The 19,818-nt window shown below is 45.6% G+C and overlaps 1 protein-coding gene and 1 long non-coding RNA gene across 6 annotated transcripts; one reads left to right on the forward strand and one right to left on the reverse strand.

The window, feature by feature from the left end:
- Positions 1 to 1,111: 1,111 nt before the first annotated feature.
- Positions 1,112 to 14,664, reverse strand: UPP1 (uridine phosphorylase 1). Of its 3 annotated transcripts, none has more exons than XM_083584000.1 (8): positions 14,607 to 14,664; positions 9,218 to 9,280; positions 7,424 to 7,541; positions 7,037 to 7,195; positions 3,394 to 3,508; positions 3,098 to 3,307; positions 2,389 to 2,535; positions 1,112 to 1,305 (listed from the first exon to the last, which is right to left on the reverse strand). In XM_083584000.1, exons 2-8 carry the CDS (start codon positions 9,262 to 9,264, stop codon positions 1,166 to 1,168), a joined length of 936 nt encoding a protein of 311 aa, XP_083440126.1. In that variant the 5' UTR covers positions 9,265 to 9,280; positions 14,607 to 14,664; the 3' UTR covers positions 1,112 to 1,165. The 3 variants fall into 3 exon arrangements, with proteins under 3 accessions (XP_083440126.1, XP_083440128.1, XP_083440127.1); XM_083584002.1 differs by lacking the exon at positions 14,607 to 14,664 and adding an exon at positions 13,577 to 14,410; XM_083584001.1 differs by lacking the exon at positions 14,607 to 14,664 and adding an exon at positions 13,799 to 14,156.
- Positions 14,665 to 16,817: 2,153 nt separating this feature from the next.
- Positions 16,818 to 19,815, forward strand: LOC310748316. 3 transcript variants are annotated; one of them, XR_014541284.1, is made up of 4 exons: positions 16,818 to 17,085; positions 17,595 to 17,719; positions 18,499 to 18,587; positions 19,603 to 19,815. It is a non-coding gene; the product is annotated as an uncharacterized lncRNA (long non-coding RNA). The 3 variants fall into 3 exon arrangements; XR_014541283.1 differs by having other exon boundaries at positions 18,499 to 19,815; XR_014541285.1 differs by lacking the exon at positions 17,595 to 17,719.
- Positions 19,816 to 19,818: the final 3 nt, after the last annotated feature.

Below are 19,818 nucleotides of genomic sequence, written 5' to 3' on the forward strand. Positions count from 1 at the left end.
TTGCCATAAATCACCCCTGAGTTCGAAAGAAGAGGCACTAGGCGCACAGCCCCCGTGGGGGCCGGCTCTCCCGGACGCTGTCTCTGATCGCGCAAACTGGCTGCACGAGCTCGAAATAAACAATTAGAGAGAAGCAAATGTACATATTTCAAGTGAAGAACGGGAATTAAGACTGCTAACTGAAGTGACCTCTGTGAAGTAGAGCGACGGGTTGGATTTAACACGAATATATCATGAAGAAGATACATCAAAGGGTTGGTATGTCAGAACGGGACTGGAAGGGAGGGAAAACTTTTTCTTTTCTTCTATGTGATTACCCAAGAACCCCTCCCCAAGAAAGAACCATCGCATTACTGACCTAAGCGGGATGATTAAAAACTGTGTGGAAATGAATTATTAACCAAAAGTTTGGCTTATGGAGATCCGGAAAAGAATAAGGGCTTTTGGAATGGCGCAGCAATAAAAAGTGAGTCGCCATGTTGGCAGGCTTTGTCGAAAGATTGATGATTGAGGAGGAGGAAGCTATGGATTTGTTTTCATATGGGATTCCTGGCAGAACCTCCTCAGAAGATTGAGAAAGGGAGTGACAGACCTGTGAAGATTAACGAGTAGACGGCAAGAGTGTGTTTCTTTATGGAAGTGATGAAAAGCGGCAGCCGTCTGAATATGACTCTTGGATGAATGGAAAAACCCACACAGGACTACAATTGGTTTCAACTCGCTTGTGGAGACTATCAGAGGTCACAAAAAGAAAGGAAAAATATATGAAAATAACAAGAAGAGATGTGGAAAACAACAAGAAAGGATTGGATAGAATTGTGAACATCATTTGGACAGATTTGTGGACATTAAAGCAGCAGCAACAAGATGATTGGATCCCTTTCGGAACTTGAAATATGGGTACCACCAACAAAAATTTAACATTTGGCTTTGTAATTTGGAATTAATGTGATTTGATTTGATTGGTCTGTTAATAAAAAATTATTTTTCAAAAAAAAAGAAAGAAATGTGATCCCCGGGAGCCTGAGCATGGGGTAAATGTGCTCTCAGCCCCCAAAAAAGCTTGTCACCCCTGAGTTACAAGGTTATTTATCATGAATTCAAAATGAAGAAATGTTGAGTTTTGTATTTATTTACAGTATAATGCTAACTAAAAATGTCAATGTCACTTTTTCCGAAGACGTTTCTTAATCCAGTGCCCCACCAATATCTGCGGCCTCTTCTGGTATTCACCCAGCACATCGTGGGGGGTGGAGATTTGGTCGCCCTCCAGTCGGTTCAGAAGTGTTACACAGACCACAGCACCTGCGTTTATAAAGCAAAACCCAAGACCAATACACAGAGGTTACTTGAAAATAACACTACAAACCATGTGGGGAAAAGGACACTTTACCCAGGATAAGATGAACTGAAACTGATGAATTAACCCAGCAAACAAAGAAACAGTCAAACATTGGGAAAAGTGACAGATAAAGCCAATTCACAATGGAAACAAAACCTTCAGCAGGAATTGGGCATTTGTTAACTAGCCCATAGGCTGTTTCACCTCCACCTTCAAAAAACAGAAGAGCAAGGAAGTTCCTCTGTGCACACGGGGTGGTTATTTTGTTCCTCAGGGAGCTGTGGTCAGCAGGACATAACTCATCAGATCTTTGCTGTGGTGTATTTGCTGCTACCTCACTTTTCCCCACAGAACCAGCTCTTGTGATTTGTTCTTATATTTTTTAAAAAAATAGGATACTTTAAAGCTTTCTTTCTGTGGTTCTGAAGTTTGAATCTAGTTAAAGGTTCTTCACCTTCAAACATAAAAGCATTCTTAATCATGTCATGGCTAATTAGTGGAAATTCTGCACTGTGGACATATGTTGAACTTCGACTGAGATCAAATTAGGGGTAACGGGAGACTATCAAGCATCCCACATGAGCTGCTTAGGACCAGAAAAGGGCCAAATCATAAATCAAGCAATGGAAGGAAGCAGTATAAACTGCAAGTGGCATCAAATCAGTTGGAAACATCAGACAAACATCAAACATGAACTGTGATGCATGTTTTGGTCAAAATAAGAGAAGGCCTAATGGACACAGCAATAGTTCTGAAATATGCTGTTATTCTGGATTCGGAATGTAGGGCAAGAGGCTTAGAGCTTTGAAAGAAAAACTGAGCCCAAGATTTTCAGACTTAACTTTTCAAACTATTGTCTGTCTCCAGCCTTAGATAAACTATTATGGATTGCACCTGGAATTATTGATTAAAAATTATACTAAAGCATTAAAATACTCAGCATGTATGATCAATATTAAAACTCCTCTGTGGCTATGAATTACATGATAAACTATTGACTGTTGAAACTAGTGAATTATGTAAGACTGGACACATGTGCTGCTTACCTTTGATACCAATAATATTGCACATGGCTGCAAAAACAGAAGATTCCATCTCAATATTCCTGACTCCGGCCTTGTAAGCTGCCGTTAAATATTGTGCCTTCTCTTCCTCAGTGTATGAGCAGATTGCGCCATCAAGACGAGCTTGGCCTACAAATGTATGAAATGCAGATTTTAATACATGCAATGAAATCTCTACAATAATACCCCATGGAGTTGAATTGCCTGATCAGCTATACCCGGCTCACCGCTTCAACTTTGGCCAATGGATGGAACCAGAGCTACTGTATGGCTGGGGAAGATTTCAGCTCACTCTGCATTTGGGACCAAACCATCCCATTTCCCTCCACCTTACTTGGACCAATGTGCAGATCAGAACATAGTTCTGAGAATTAGGCCACACCATCAGTTATATGTGTTATTTTTCATGGGGAAGCATTCAACTATGAGAATAATCCCCTCACATGTAGTCTAAAATGCAAAGTGAAGCTGTTCCTTTAACCTATCAAGATTCTGCTTGTTTAAACTAGGTCAGACTTGTGGGGGGACTATTGGTTTAATTATCCAAATATTCTGATTTTATTGTTTCAATTTTGTTTATTCCATTTTGTTTTTAAATGCACATGTTTAGTGAACATTTTTAATGTTTTGCTTCTCTTCTGTTTCCTTTGCTTTGTTGTTCATGAATATGGTTGCACCCTTTCAGCCTTACCTTCATAGAAATCCAGAGTGCACATGGTGTTCCCAATGACTGTTTTGAATTGATCCAGTTCCTTGGCACACTCCATCAAGTCCTGAGCCAGTTCCTCGTCTAAGTTTGTGCTACGATATACAGGCTTTCCCAGAACAAACTGTTCAAACTGAGGTTTGAAGGTGGCATCTACAGATTGCTTGGTGATCACCACAGATCCTGGTGCCAAACCTACATTTCAAATATATGTTTCATAAACCAATAACTGTGATTTCATTTCATTTTTTGCTTTAAAGTAGTAAGGGCATGAGAAATACCTATTCCCCCAGATGTGCCGATACGAATAACGGTTACATTGGAACACTTGGAATGACACAGCAGCTTGAAGAGTTCATGCAGCATGATAGCAATGGAAGGAATCCCCATTCCATGCTGAAATGAAAAAAGTGGGGGTGGGGAAAATTCATAGTGAATAAATCATTCTATTCTAGGTTATTGTGGGGATGTGGGAAAGGAAGAAAATAACTATTTTGATGGTTACAACCTTCTATTATATTGAAGCACTGAAGCAGGAAGCCAGCAAAGCATTTATCCTGAAAGAAAATATTGCACTAAAGCCATTTTTTATTCGGAGATTTTCAAAATACGGTCTGCAGATAACCATAGTAGCAAATATTAATGATAAAGAGACTTGCGGTTGCAAGAGTGTACAATGTGAAGTCAAGTACGGTATATTAACTAAAAGAGTCTCTCCAAAAAGTGGAGGAACTATAGTGTGGCTACATTTATTCACACCAGCAAGAAAGCAACATCACGCATCATCAAAGGCAATTTTATTTAAACCCTTCAGAGCTTTTAAACTACCTGTTAATTTCTCAGCCAGGACCATTTGCCAAAGGTTAGTGCACCATCTAGAAATAGGCCATTTCCCCAGTGTTTAGCAATCAGTTGGTAAGCCGTCACTAACATGAAAGTTATCAAAAACCTTGTAAGGTATATCAGCATATTCATAGAATCATAGAATCATAGAGTTGGAAGAGACCACAAGGGCCATTGAGTCCAACCCCCTGCCAAGCAGGAAACACCATCAGAGCACTCCTGACATATGGTTGTCAAGCCTCTGCTTAAAGACCTCCAAAGAAGGAGACTCCACCACACTCCTTGGCAGCAAATTCCACTGTCGAACAGCTCTTACTGTCAGGAAGTTCTTCCTAATGTTTAGGTGGAATCTTCTTTCTTGTAGTTTGGAACCATTGCTCCGTGTCCGCTTCTCTGGAGCAGCAGAAAACAACCTTTCTCCCTCCTCTATGTGACATCCTTTTATATATTTGAACATGGCTATCATATCACCCCTTAACCTCCTCTTCTCCAGGCTAAACATGCCCAGCTCCCTTAGCCGTTCCTCATAAGGCATCATTTCCAGGCCTTTGACCATTTTGGTTGCCCTCCTCTGGACACGTTCCAGTTTGTCAGTGTCCTTCTTGAACTGTGGTGCCCAGAACTGGACACAGTACTCCAGGTGAGGTCTGACCAGAGCAGAATACAGTGGCACTATTACTTCCCTTGATCTAGATGCTATACTCCTATTGATGCAGCCCAGAATTGCATTGGCTTTTTTAGCTGCCGCGTCACACTGTTGGCTCATGTCAAGTTTGTGGTCAACCAAGACTCCTAGATCCTTTTCACATGTACTGCTCTCAAGCCAGGTGTCACCCATCTTGTATTTGTGCCTCTCATTTTTTTTGCCCAAGTGCAATACTTTACATTTCTCCCTGTTAAAATTCATCTTGTTTGTTTTGGCCCAGTTCTCTAATCTGTCAAGGTCGTTTTGAAGTGTGATCCTGTCCTCTGGGGTGTTAGCCACCCCTCCCAGTTTGGTGTCATCTGCAAATTTGATCAGGATGCCCTTGAGTCCATCATCCAAGTCGTTGATAAAGATGTTGAATAAGACCGGGCCCAAGACAGAACCCTGTGGCACCCCACTAGTCACTCTTCTCCAGGATGAAGAGGAACCATTGATGAGCACCCTTTGGGTTCGGTCAGTCAGCCAGTTACAAATCCACTGAGTGGTAGCATAGTCAAGACCGCATTTTACCAGCTTCTTTACAAGAATATCATGGGGCACCTTGTCAAATGCCTTGCTGAAATCAAGGTAGGCTACATCCACTGCGTTCCCTTCATCTACCAGGCTTGTAATTCTGTCAAAAAACGAGATCAGGTTCGTCTGACATGACTTATTTTTCAGAAATCCATGCTGACTATTGGTGATCACAGCATTCCTTTCTAGGTGCTCACAGACTGTTTGCTTAATGATCTGCTCCAGAATCTTCCCTGGTATTGATGTCAGACTGATAATATTGATTATGAAACAGCAATAGCAACAACTATGGAAGCTTTTAGCTTTGCCAATTTCCTCAAATACCTTTCGCAAAAATTGATTGACTGTAGAGCAATCCCACCACAAGTGGTAGAAAGTTCCTTTTGTGTTATAGCCTCTCCAGCATTCTTTGTTCTATAATCCGTATATCACTCAATTTAATGGGTGTAACATGCCACCTGTAAATTAATTTGGGAATATTTTCATGGATTCCTGGGTAATTCCATGAAAATGTCAACAAATAGACTCATTTTTCATTTTATTATATTGTTAAAGGTGAGGTACCTATTTATCTACTTGCACTTAAGGTGCTTTCGAACTGCTAGGTGGGCAGGAGCTGGGACCGAAAGACGGGAGCTCACCCCGCTGCGGGGATTCGAACCGCCGACCATGCGATCGGCAAGCCCTAGGCACTGAGGTTTTACCTACAGCGCCACCCGCGTCCCATTATATTGTTAGCATGTTCTATAAAATTTTAAAGTTATTTCCCCAAATTTTATCATTTGGCAACAGGTTTTCACAATGGCATTTTACATGTGAATAAAAACAAGCAGAAGTATGACATGCAAGGTGACTCAGGGTTTCTCTATTTCGCCCCCTGAAGCTCAGTTAAGCACCTCTGCAAGAAAATAAAGAACAGGTTAATGACCCTTTAGTGTACTGATAGCTTTGCCTTCTCATCTGGTGAACTGACAAGACATTTTATGTTAGGAGGAAAATCAGGTGAGCTTAGGACAATAAAATGTACATTGGTTTAGTGTGTAATGTTGACCACAAAACATGTGCTTTTTTCCATCTCAACAAATGAAAAGAAAAATCTATATTCTTTAACTTTATTCTTTTCTTTTTACCATTTTTACCATTAAGAAAATGTGATGAGATAGTAACTAATATGTGTTTTACATGCAAAATTTCTTGTGATCATTGTAACACAGTTACATTGTTCCTCTTCCTCTTTAAGACTGATTGTGCTTAAAAGGGAAGGGAAGAGATTTCTCTCTGTTATTCAGCGCTGAGTTTGGGCGCAACAGCACTCTGCAGGGAGCTGGTTGGCACATCTGAATGCTTTCCTGAGCCCAGTGCTAAGGATCACCCATCTCCTGACAGGGGAGGAGTGTTCCTGCTTAGTGCCGAGTTTGGGCATGCCAGAAAGCTCCCTTGGATGGTTTTAGTTTCTGCCTGGAAGCCAAAGGAAGGAACCTCTCCACTGTGAGAGACTGCCCTGTCCTGGAGCCTCCGCAGTGGTTCTCAACCTGTGGGTCCCCAGATGTTGTTGGACTACAATTCCCATCATCCCTGAGCTCTGACCTTGCTAGCCAGGGGTGATGGGAGTTGTAGTTCAACAACATCTGGGGACCCACAGGTTGAGAAAGGCTGCTCCAGAGGAACACAAAGCACAAGCCCAAAGCCCCCAGTAGCCCACAGTTTTGTGTCCTTTGTCAATTGTACATATGCAGGTTGTATATATACAAATCTAATCTAATAATGCATTAATGATCATTTAGAGATATTTTTAAAAGAGAAAATTCAGTTTTAATTGATAGACAATGTATTGCATGCCCACAAATATCTGGCCCACTTACACTGATGGATAGCACAGGCCCTGCTTTGTACATCGCGTAACGATCGGTTCCTGCACAGATATTGGGGTAGTCCTGGCCTGGGCTGCCAACTCCCAGCTCTTCAGCTATGTAGGTAATAAAAGCTTTCATTCGCGAAGGGCTTCCTCCAACACACACAAACTAGGCAAGATCAAAGAGAGGAAGCTGTAAGAATATTAACGCTAACTATGGAAATATTTAACAATGCATTTTTAAAAACATTTAAAAAATAGAAATATGAAAAGCCTGTTCATGCTACAAAGACACCTTTTAACAATTCACACTAGACAATGCAGGAATGTGCAGCTGCCCCGCATGGGGATCAACCCTGCGACCTTGTTGTCACCAGCACCATTTACATCTCCAAACCTTTACATCTCCAAACAAGGCAGGGAAGTCATGGGTGCCAGTCCCCAGAGCAAAATGGTACAGGATGTCATCGCTCATCTTCTCAAGATGTTGATTTGGGACACGAATGGGGGTTTCCCTGTCAAAAGAAGGGAGACACTTAGTATGACTTTATAGCAGCAGAACGAGCATCTTCAAACAAGGCAACAAGCATTAACGTCTGGACAATTAGGATTCTTCTGGATCACAGCCTTGAATGTTTAGAATTGTCTCACATATCGTATTACCAAGAGTGGAGTTGGGCCCACCAAACTCAGCTGTGCCTGCCCAGGGACTCAGTGAAGGAACCAGCCAGACTGGAGAAGGGAAGGAGATGGGCTAGAGTTCGTTCTGTCGCCATCCAGAATAAAGCTGATATGCATTTTTCACCATTGGAGTGACGGCCTTTTTTCTGGCTTGCAGATGTCACTTCCCCGCAAATGTAACAAAAGTTATCTGCACTATTAACACATTTACGAGGCATCACTACGGACGGATTTACACTGCAGTGATCACTTGTGTAGAACGTATGATGCAGGGTAAATGGGAGAGTAGCCCACAAAGTCGCACAAATGACTTGCTCACCAGTTGATACTTTGCTTTATACTAATGATTGCTTAGTTATTTACCACTATTATTATTATTATTATTGTTATTGTTATTGTTATGGTGTCCATGGTTCTCCTCCTCCCCATTTCCTCCTCACAACAACCCTGTGAGGTAGGTTTGGCTAAAAGATGGTGACTGACTCCAAGGTCACCGAGGGAGCTTCATGGCTGAATAGGGATTCGAACCCAGCTTCCTCAGGTCCTAGACCAACACTCTAATCATTACACCACACTGCAATCCTAAAGCCACAATGTCATGACTCAACTGCACTACTCAGCTGCGTGCCATTGGTCCTGGTGTACCTGATGAGCTGGCGCAAGATGGCACTGTATGTCGCAACCAGAAGCTTGAAATGCAGTGTTGCCAAATGAAATTCTGTACTCAGTGTGGCCTGGGTTGCTTGTGCATGACCATCTTTGTATCTTCTAAACAGGAACCGATCAACAGATCCCACCTCCCCTCGTTTTTGTGTTCAGCATCTCAAAATTAGTAAAGATTGCTTATTTTCCTTTCAGAGGCATCTTGTGTGTTGTGCAGTGATTTAGTTGGGATTTCCTTTCTTGTAGCTACCCTTCAGAATGCAGAGTGATGAGGGAGCAGGATTATACCCGTCACGCCCGCTGACCATGCTCTCTATACACACACAACGTGATGTATGGGAGATCTGTGTGTACATAGTTAATATGCATGTAGGTGCTTTCAGACATTACACGGATTGCACTAAGGTGTAAGGCTAGCAGGCACAATCACACAGCTTCTTCCACATCCATTCAAACAAAGGCCTGAATACTTTCTAGCCCTCATGTGCAAAATTCCCTAATTCATTGGTCTGCTGTTTACAGAATTACATTTCTATGGGCACAACTGCATGATTCTTATTTAGAAGGCAATCAAGACAAGATTTCTTGAAAACAAAGGTTTTGCAGCAATAAATCATGTTCTTAAAGGTTACTTGAAAGTCAAGTAAGTGTAAAAACAGGCGGAGCAATTGAGGAAAGGGCACAATGGCAAGCAGATGTCCCTTTCCCACACCGTCTTATCCACCCCCACTTGTGTGACAGCAATATAATGGAAGTTTGAAAGTAATGTCCCCCTACTCCCCCCCCCCACAATTTGTGAGGCAATTTATACCTAAACCTATTAAATAGCACTTGATTCACTTCTTACGTGGTAGATGTGTTCATGGTCTTCTCCACAGCATCCCCAGAAGCCATGATATTCAGTCAGGCTCTGAGGAAGGAAATTTAAGAAATGGGACATATACATCACATGGTCAGCACTGTGAAAAATTGTATAAGGAACAAGATGGTTTGCCAGCTACAGAAATAGACAGAAATAGATTATTATTAATACTGGTTACTATCAGTATTATGATTGCTCTCATTATTTTACTTTATTACCCATCCTTCACTGTAATGTCCCAGGGCAAGTTACATTTTAAAATGCAGTTTAAAAACTTACAATTAAAAATGCAACTACAAAAAATAAGATGGGGCCTGCAGATATACATCTCAGGTGTCAATGGGTAAGCATTCGGCATTCACAGAAACCTGTATAATTAGGTCGCCAGATGTACCACAGCGGACCTGGAAACGATGCCTTATGAGGAACGGCTAAGGGAGCTGGGCATGTTTAGCCTGGAGAAGAGGAGGTTAAGGGGTGATATGATAGCCATGTTCAAATATATAAAAGGATGTCACATAGAGGAGGGAGAAAGGTTGTTTTCTGCTGCTCCAGAGAAGCGGACACGGAGCAATGGATCCAAACTACAAGAAAGAAGATTCCACCTAAACATTAGGAAGAACTTCCTGACAGTAAGAGCTGTTTGACAGTGGAATTTACTGCCAAGGAGTGTGGTGGAGTCTCCTTCTTTGGAGGTCTTTAAGCAGAGGCTTGACAACCATATGTCAGGAGTGCTCTGATGGTGTTTCCTGCTTGGCAGGGGGTTGGACTCGATGGCCCTTGTGGTCTCTTCCAACTCTATGATTCTATGACCATCAGCTGGGTGAGGACTGCAGGGCCTGCTCCCTTCCAAGGCCTTTTCCAACTGGCTCAGGGGGCGTGGCCCAGGCCCTTACTTGGAACAAACTTTTGGGGAAGTGTGGGAAGTCTTCTGCCATTGCTTTCCTGTTCCAAGTGGTTAAAGTGTTTTAAAATGTCCTCAAGCAGTCGGTGGCATTTTAAATTTTTATTTCTTTTTTTCCTTTTTTGCTTTGTTGGGGGTGGGTGGGTGGGATGGATATTTGGTTGGGGATTAATTTTAGTATAATTGTTCTGTTTTTGTTTTTTGTTGTTTTATTGGTTCTGTATAGTTTGTGTTTTGTTTTTAAGGGGCGGGATCAGGGCTGCCTGGGAGTGGGGCCCCAGCCAACACGATGGCTGGGACAAGTTCCACAGGGGGAAAAGCACTGGGACATCTGATCTCGGTGATCATGGGCAGGAGGCGGAGTTACGCTAAGACCAGACCATGTCATTACCGAGGAGGCAGGTTTAGTTGTTGTTTGAAGACTATCCCTGCCTCCGGGTCTGGCCTTGACCGGATGGATACTGGAATCAACAGGGGAAACCCACATGACCTGAAGGTGTTGCTGTGTAATGCCAGGTCAGTGATGAATAAAACCACTGCCATCCACAACCTGATTGTGGATGGAGGATTTGACCTGGCATGTGTGACAGAGACCTGGTTGGAGGAAGCAGATGGGCCTGTCCTTGCCGCTGCTTGCCCACCAGGTTTCTCTTACGCACAGCAACCCAGGTCATGTGGGCGGGGAGGGGGGGTTGCAGTGATTTTTAGGAAGTCACTAGCTTGCACCAGGCGTCCTACTGTGAAGATCCAGTTCTCTGAGTGCATGTTCTGGAAGTTGGGCAATAGGGGCAGTACAGGATTCCTTTTGGTGTACTGACCTCCCCACTGCACCAAGGATTCCCTGTCCGAGCTGCTTCAGGTCGTGGCGGATGTTCTCCTGGAGACAGCTAGTTTGGTTGTCCTAGGGGATTTTAACATCCATGCCGGCACGACCTTACAAGGGGCTGCTCGGGACTTCGTGGAAAGCATGGCCTCCATGGGGCTGTCCCTGAATAAGTTTGGCCCAACTCATAGTCATGGACATGCCTTAGACCTGGTGTTCACCTCTAGTGACGTGGCTGATCTGACACTAAGTAAAAGTGAAACAAAAGAAGTGCCATGGTCAGATCACTTCCTGGTGCAACTGGACTTCTCCGCGACCCTTCCCATCTGCAGGGAGGTGGAACCAATTCGGATGGTCCGCCCCCGCCACTTAATGGTTCCAAATGGTTTCCAGAGAGTGGTGGGGGATGCTTTATCCCATGTTGATGGCCTTTCAGCTGATTCCCTGGTGGCCCGCTGGAATGCGGAGTTAACCAGGGCTATCGACTGTCTGGCTCCGAAGCGCCCTCTCCGATTGCATGGAGCCCGGACAGCCCCGTGGTTTTCTTCAGAGCTGAGGGCAAGGAAACAATCGCTGAGACGGCTAGAGCGTCGGTGGCAGAAAACTCACTCCGAATCTGACCAGACACAGGTTAGAGCTCAACGTCAAGCCTACCAAGTGGCGATAGCGACGGCGAAGAAGACCTTCTTCACCGCCTCTATTGCATCTGCAGAAAATAGTAGCAGGAGACTCTTTCAGGTGGTCCGCAATTTAACGGAACCACCTTTACCACCGGAGCCTTGTAAAGACCCCAAGATCCCTGCAACAATTTTGCAAAGTTTTTTGCAGATAAAATCACTCATATTCGGAAGGAGCTAGACACCACCGTGGGAGCAGGGCTGGGACGGGAGAGTGCTAGAGCCCTGTCTGGTCAAGTTGCATGGAATCAATTTCAATCCGTTACCCCCGAGGATGTGGACAGGCTGCTTGGACGCATGAAACCAACCACCTGTCTCCTTGATCCTTGCCCATCCTGGCTAATAAAAGCAAGCCGGGAAGGGCTGGGCGATGGGCTCTGCGGGTTGGTGAATGCTTCCCTCTGTGAGGGAACATTCCCAGATCCGCTGAAAGAGGCGGTCATTAAACCGCTTCTTAAAAAACCATCTTTAGACCCAGCCAGTGTGGCCAACTATCGCCCAGTCTCAAATCTTCCATTCTTGGGCAAGGTGACTGAGCGCATGGTTGCTGAACAACTCCAGGCACGCCTGGAGGATGCGGACCATTTAGATCCCTTCCAATCAGGATTCAGGCCTCATCATGGGACTGAAACTGCCTTGGTCGCGCTGGTTGATGATCTCCGCCGGGCTAGGGACAAAGGTGAGAGTTGTTTCCTAGTTCTGCTGGATCTCTCAGCGGCCTTTGATACAATCAACCATAACACCCTTCTGGACCGTCTAGAGGGGCTGGGAGCTGGGGGCACTGTTATGCAGTGGTTTCGCTCCTTCCTCCTGGGCCGTGTTCAGAAAGTGGTGGTGGGGGATGAGTGTTCAGACCCCTGGGCCCTCACTTGTGGGGTGCCTCAGGCTTCCGTCCTCTCCCCTATGCTTTTTAACATCTATATGAAGCCGCTGGGAGAGATCATCAGGGGGTTTGGACTGGGTGTCCATCAATATGCAGATGATACCCACCTCTACCTCTCTTTCAAATCAGAACCAGTGAAGGCGGTGAAGGTCCTGTGTGAGTGCCTGGAGGCGGTTGGAGGATGGATGGCGGCTAATGGATTGAAGTTGAATCCTGACAAAACAGAAGTACTGTTTTTGGGGGACAGGGGGTGGGCTGGTGTGGAGGACTCCCTGGTCCTGAATAGAGTAACTGTGTCCCTGAAGGACCAGGTGCGCAGCCTGGGAGTCATTTTGGACTCACAGCTGTCCATGGAGGTGCAGGTCAATTCTGTATCTAGGGCAGCTGTCTACCAACTCCACCTGGTATGCAGGCTGAGACCCTACCTGCCCACAGATTGTCTCGCCAGAGTGGTGCATGCTCTAGTTATCTCCTGCTTGGACTACTACAATGCGCTCTACGTGGGGCTACCTTTGAAGGTGACTCGGAAACTACAAATCCAGAATGCGGCAGCTAGACTGGTGACTGGGGGCGGCCGCCGAGACCACATAACACCGGTCTTGAAAGACCTACATTGGCTCCCAGTACGTTTCCGAGCACAATTCAAAGTGTTGGTGTTGACCTTTAAAGCCCTAAACGGCCTCGGCCCAGTATACCTGAAGGAGCGTCTCCACCCCCATCGTTCTGCCCAGACAGTCCAGGTCCAGTGCCGAGGGCCTTCTGGCGGTTCCCTCATTGCGAGAAGCAAAGCTACAGGGAACCAGGCAGAGGGCCTTCTCGGTAGTGGTGCCCACCCTGTGGAACGCCCTCCCATCAGATGTCAAAGCGATAAATAACTACCTGACATTCAGAAGACATCTTAAGGCAGCCCTGTTCAGGGAAGTTTTTAATGTGTGATATTTTAGTGTATTTTTGGGTACTATGGAAGCTGCCCAGAGTGGCTGGGGAAACCTGGCCAGATGGGCGGGGTACAAATTATTATTATTATTATTATTATTATTATTATTATTATTATTACCTTTGTAGGGAGGGATCTCCACATCTTGGGGGCTGCCACAGAGGAGGCCCTCTCCCAAGCCACCACGCTGAGAGTCTGGAGTGCTGGAACTACCAAGAGGGCTCCCACTGCCGGTCTTAGCACCCAAGAGGTTTTGGGGCTGCGGGGTTTAGGGCTTTAAACACCAATCTGAGCACCTTGAATTGGGCTTTGAAACAAAATAGCAACCAAAACAGGAGTTACAGGGGGTCTGCGTGGAACCCCAGCCAGTAATCTGGCTGCTGCATTTTGGACCAATGGAAGTTTCCGAATTGTCTCCAATGGGAGTTGCTCCAAGCCAGGCAAGGATTTGGAACTGGCCGCATGAAAGGTGTCCGCTTCCCTTCCCTTCCTCTCCTTTTCCTTTCCTGCTCCAGTCCGTGAGAAGCCTGTTTTAATGGAGGTGATTTGAGCAACAGTAGCTCTGTCCACAAGCTATTTTAATTCAAATACAGTGAGCATGCTTTCTCAGCAACCATCAGTGGGGAAAGGCAAGCTGCATCTTTTCCCTATGGGCTGCTGAAAGCAAAGTGGAATTAGCGGAGCGGGGCAATAGCCGCATCCTGCAAAAGACAAAAGACACGACTAGCCCGGTTCCCATGATGCAACATGGGACTTTCTCTTGTATTTCCTCCCTTACTGAATGGGCGGAGCGGAGTCGAGCTGCGGCGAAGCGCAGGCTGCCGGGCCATAGCAAAACAAGAAGCCCCCTCGAAGCCCCTGCCCGGCTTCCCTCCGCCCGCCGCTCGGGCTCGTCGGAAGCCGGGGAAGGAACGCGGCCAGCGTTGGGCGGCAGGTGCGCCGGGCGCTGACAAACTCTCGGGCCGCCGCCGCCGCCGCCGCCGCCTCGTCGCCCGGGTCCCGCGGGCGCAGGAGGCGCCTCTCCCGCTGCTGGGCGGCCGCGCTCCGCCGGCAAGGAAGCGCCTCCTCGCCCTTCGCCCGGGGCGGCGACGCGCCAAAGCAAGCGCGCTCTCGCCTTTGTCGCGCCCCCCCCCCCCCCCGAGGCCCCTACCTGAGGAGGAGCGAGGCCCGCAGCCGGGAGCCCAGCAGAGATGCCGCCCCTGCCTGCCTTCCTTCCTTCCTGGCGGCGCCCGCCTCGCGGAGACACGGCCGGCCGCGCTGCCAAGCGCTCGGGAAAGGGATCCTCCCGCCGCCGCGGCTACTTGGCAGGAGCGCTTCCTCGGCCGGGGGGGGGGCACCGATCACAGGCTGAGCTTTCCGAAGAGCAGGAGGAAGTTCTCTTGGGAAGCCCGAGGGCCTGCACTTCCACAGAAAATGGTCCGCGCTTCCCTATTTAGAACAGTCTGGGAGGGCAGGATCCGGCCTGTGGGAACAGCGCCTCTCTCTCTGAGACCTGCTCTGAACTTGCAAGCCCAAAGATGCAGGGAAAGGTGCTCTCAAGGCGAGTAGTAATATCTCCTTGTTCAGGGCGTGGACTTTCCTGAAGTTTACTTCACAATCTAGCTAGTAGTTTGACACAATATGCCGGAAGCACGGAAGGACGCAACGGGGGAAACTCTGAAATAACATCACACAAAGTGACACCAGAGATCACCGCGATTCCTTTAACTCGCAAACATCCTCTAAAGAAACAAAAATGTCATCAACAGAAAAAACCATTTAACAGTTATATTACTATCAGCTGTGATCACAAATATTAAGTAACAATCTAGAGATTAGGCAAAATGTAAGATGATCAGCGTAATAAACTTCCTAGTCAATTGTGAAACTACATTCCTATAATTTACTTGTGAAAAGGCTAGCTGGATTATTTTGGGCAGACAATGACCCGCTCCAGCATAAGTGGCTGAACATTTTCCAGTTCCGTGGCAAGCAGTTAGAAACATAGCAGGCATTCAGACAACCCCCAGGCACTGAAAGAACACATGGGGGGGGTCAGGTGCGGGTCAGCCAGTGTACTCGGCACACGCACACACACACACCCCGCCTTGCTGGAAAGGGTCGAGTGTCCTTGTCGCCTTGCGGAGGTCACCTCTCCTCACATCACATTCCTCAGTCTACTGCTCCCTCGAAGCACAACCGCCTCGTCCCCTGGCAGGAAAATGAAGGCCGAGCAGGAATGCAGGACACTTATACAGGCTGCCTCTGAGCGAGCGTCCAAAATGAGGCAATCAGATTTTAATTTGGTCGGAGAAAGAGCTGGCATTACCAGCTTATTTTTTTTTTTTTATAAAATTTTTATTGGTTTTTTAACACTTAATAATAGACAATACAAAACAATACAAAAACAAACAAACATATAAACACGTATAATTTCTTCACATTTTTTCTTAAACCTTCTTTCATCGACTTCCTCATACCTCCCCTTTCTGCATCCCGGTTTTAAAGTTTTCCAGCAAGCCCCAATGTCAACTTATAACACTTTTTTCCCCTTTGAATCCTTTTTCTCATATCCAATTATTTTTCCCCGCAATTCTGTTTTACCTGACCCAAAACATTTTAGCACTCATTAATTTTGCAACAGTTCTTGAGATAAGCTTTAAATTTCTTCCAATCTTCTTCCACCGTCTCTCTCCCTTGGTCACGGATTCTGCCAGTCATCTCCGCCAGTCCCATGTAGTCAATCACCTTGGTCTGCCATTCTTCCAGTGTGGGTAGTTCTTGTGTCTTCCAGTACTTTGCTAGAAGTACTCTTGCTGCTGTTGTAGCATACATAAAAAACATCCTATCTTTCCTTGATACCAATTGGCCCACCATGCCCAGGAGAAAGGCTTCTGGTTTCTTCACAAATGTGCATTTAAGCACCTTCTTCATTTCATTATAAATCATTTCCCAGAAGACCTTAATCCTTGGGCACGTCCACCAAAGGTGGTAAAAGGTACCTTCAGTTTCCTTACATTTCCAACATTTATTATTGGGCGTGTGGTAAATTTTTGCAAGCTTGACTGGAGTCATGTACCACCTATAGATCATTTTCATAATGTTTTCTCTTAAGGCATTACATGCCGTAAACTTTATACCGGTGGTCCATAGCTGTTCCCAGTCTGCAAACATAATGTCATGACCGATATCTTGTGCCCATTTAATCATAGCTGATTTAACCGTCTCATCCTGTGTATTCCATTTCAACAGCAAGTTATACATTCTTGACAAATTTTTAGTACTGGGTTCCAAAAGCTCTGTTTCTAATTTTGACCTCTCCACCTGGAAGCCATGGCATTACCAGCTTAAAACAGGGAGATCAGGTTTCTTCCCCCGCCGTGTTTCAGTTTGAGCCTGAACATTGTTGGGTCCATCACTGCTTTTTCAGGTTTCCACGCTGTCTGCCCACACCTGTGGGTGGGGAGGAAGTGGGGATCATGTCTTAACCTGATGTGAATTGACTGACTGGTTTCCCTGCCCCAAACTCATCCCAAACTCCATACGGCTGTCATCTTCCTTCCAAGTAAATGTGAATGCATAAGATCACAGCCCACGGTGCAGAAGTAAGTTTCAATGAGTTCAACAGGCTTTCTTCTCAAGTAATGGAGGTTAAGCAATCCTATTCCCATTTATCTGGGAGAAAGTCCAACTGAATTTAATAGGCTTTGTGTTTGAGTAGGACATGGTTAGGATCACACTGAAAAACTCACTGTTGCATATGCTACAAAGCAGTCCTAGAATGCTGTTGAAATGGGATGTCTGTTTTTAATGGGAAAGCATTTTACAGAGGGGCACAGAGACACATTGACTCCCTCCCTTTGTGGGTGCAAGCAAGTATCTTGGATTGTCTTTTTACTGGGAGAGAGAGCTGGGTAGAGACAGAAACATCATCATCATTATTACCATCTCCCCCCCCCAATTTTGCCATAGGCAATGCGGGGGACATGAAAGACCACCCACCTGTGGGAAATCCGGGCTTCAACTGCCAGTTGAATATAGCTAGTTCTCAAATCAGACTGAAGCTGGTTTAGGATAAAGCATTGTTTGAGAAGAAGCTAAATGAACATCTGCAAACAGGTACCTGCTCAGCCAGCTCCTCTGACTATATTTTTTAAAGGATGCTGCAGAGGTCCTAACATTTGTTTGCTGCTGCCCCCATCACCTGCCACTCTCCACGTGGCCCTGAGGCGGAGTCCCAGCTGTGTCAAGACTAGCTTTGCTTGTTCAGTCTTTGCATGTCTGGTGAGCAGATACTATAAAAAAGACATTTTCTTATCTTAGAAATGTTCATATGCTAGTGGCTGATACACCATCCTGCAGCACAACTCAGTTCTTAAATGGCAAGCTATGTAAAAATGGTCTTGGAGATGAAGGTTTTGGAGAAAGGAACAAGTGCCTCTAGTTTAATATTTCATTATAAATTTTAAATTAAAATGTATAATCAGCTATGATGCATAGCCATCGTATGATAAAGCAATAGCAACAAACCAGTTACTTAGTATGAAAAAAAATTATTGAGTTATTCCATGTTGCATTCCATTTTCCATTTCAATCATGGGTTTAGTCCAGTTTTGACCTCGTAACTGCCTTGGCTGCTTCATATAATGACTTTTGTCAGTCATTATATGAAGCAGCCAAGGCAGTTACGAGGTCAAAACTGGACTAAACCCACGATTGGCTGCTTCATATAATGACTTTTGTCAGGAGTGTGTCACTCAGTGGCTTCCAGTATCCTTGAACATGGTAACCTCCTATTGTAGCTGCCTGAACTGGGGGTGGATGGCAACACTCTGTGGTAGTTCCAATCCTGCTTGGAAGGTCATTTTCAGAGGCTGATGCTCTGAAAGTGCTTTTCAGCCCTGTAGAGCCTTCAGTGTGGGGTTCTGCAAGTGTTCAATTTTATCCCCCATGATGTTCAATATCTACATGAAACCACTGAATGGGGGCCAACCCGAGATTTGAAGCATGCTGCCAGCAATCATCTGGTAACACACAACTCTACTCTTCTTTTACACCTGCAGGTGCAGCAGTGGATATTCTGGACCAATGTCTTGCCTTAGTAATGAATCACATAAGAGCCAATAAACTGAAGCCTGGTCCAAACAAGAATGTTAGTGGGCGGTTCCCTAAACCAGATGAGTGGGATGAGCCCTGCTCTGAATGGGGTTACACTCCCTCTGAAGGAGCAGGTGCATAGCTTGTGGGTACTCCCAGGTCCATTGCTGCAATTTGGGCCTCAAGTGGCCTCAGTAGTACAGAGCACCTTTCATCAGCTGCTACTGGCAGCTCTGCTTCACCCTTCTCTGGACAGGGACAGCCTAACATCTGCTAGCTGTGCTTTAGTAACCTCCAGACTAGATTGTTCCAATGCATTATACATAGGGCTGCCTTTGAAGATGAAGAACAGTGGTGGACTTGGGTACTATGGCACCCTGTGCGAGGCCAAAAACTGGTGCCCCTGCCCAGCCTTCCCAAAGGCAGGTAAGGAAGCGCCTGGCTTTGGGAAGGAGGTACTGAAAAGGTGAGTAAGGAGGCACCTGGCTGGGAAAGCGCTAACGGCTTGGGGAAGAAGGCCTGAGGGCTCATGCCTCCTTTCCAAATCCCAGTGCCTCGCTTCCCTGGCTTTGAGATGGTGCCCCCCTTGGCTCAGCACCCAGTGCATGCACACTCACACTCCTAAATCTGACCCTGTTAAGAAGCTAAAGCTTGTGCAGAATTTGACAGCCAGGTTGCTGACCATTGCAAAATGGACTGGACATATAAAACCAGTTGTGTCACTCACTACTGCACCAGCTATTAGAGAAACATCAAATTGTAGAATTGAAAGAGAACTTGAGTCATCAAATTGCAACTGAAGCATCCGCAAAAGATGACAATCCAACCTCTGCATAAAAACCTCCAATGAAGGAGAGTCCACCGTCTTCTGAGGGTGTCTGTTTCATTGTCAAACAATTATTCCCATCAGAAAGTTCTTTCCGATGTTTAGTCAGAATCTTTTCTTGTAACGTGAATCCACTGGGTCGGGTCCTCCTCTCCAGAGCAACATAAGCAAAGCTTGCTTCATCTTCCATGGGGCAACTTTTTGGATGTTTAAAGATGGCTACCATATCTCCTCTCTTCTCTAGGCTCAACATGCCCAACTCCTCAACTGTTCCTCATAGGGCTTGGTTTCCAGACTCCTGGTTGCCTCCTCTGCACACATTCTAGCTTAAAGTGTGTCTCCCAGAACTGGACACAGGACTCAAGTACTCCAGAAGCTATGTGATATTCTCATTTGCTCTTTCTTTTAGGTGAAATGTAACTTTTGAGTAGATTTTGCATCATAATTTTGTCCTTTGATG

The sequence above is a fragment of the Podarcis filfolensis genome (genome assembly GCF_964270895.1).
Source record: "Podarcis filfolensis genome assembly, chromosome: 13".
Classification (NCBI taxonomy): Eukaryota; Metazoa; Chordata; class Lepidosauria; order Squamata; family Lacertidae; genus Podarcis; species Podarcis filfolensis.

Coding starts and splice junctions, on each gene's coding strand:
- UPP1 (XM_083584000.1), bottom strand. CDS start 9,264: ATGGCTTCTGGGGATGCTGTGGAGAAGACCATGAACACATCTACCAC. Junction 3,509..7,036: donor GGCCTGTGCTATCCATCAGT/GTAAGTGGGCCA, acceptor TTTTCATTTCAG/CATGGAATGGGGATTCCTTC. Junction 3,308..3,393: donor CGGCACATCTGGGGGAATAG/GTATTTCTCATG, acceptor TTTGAAATGTAG/GTTTGGCACCAGGATCTGTG.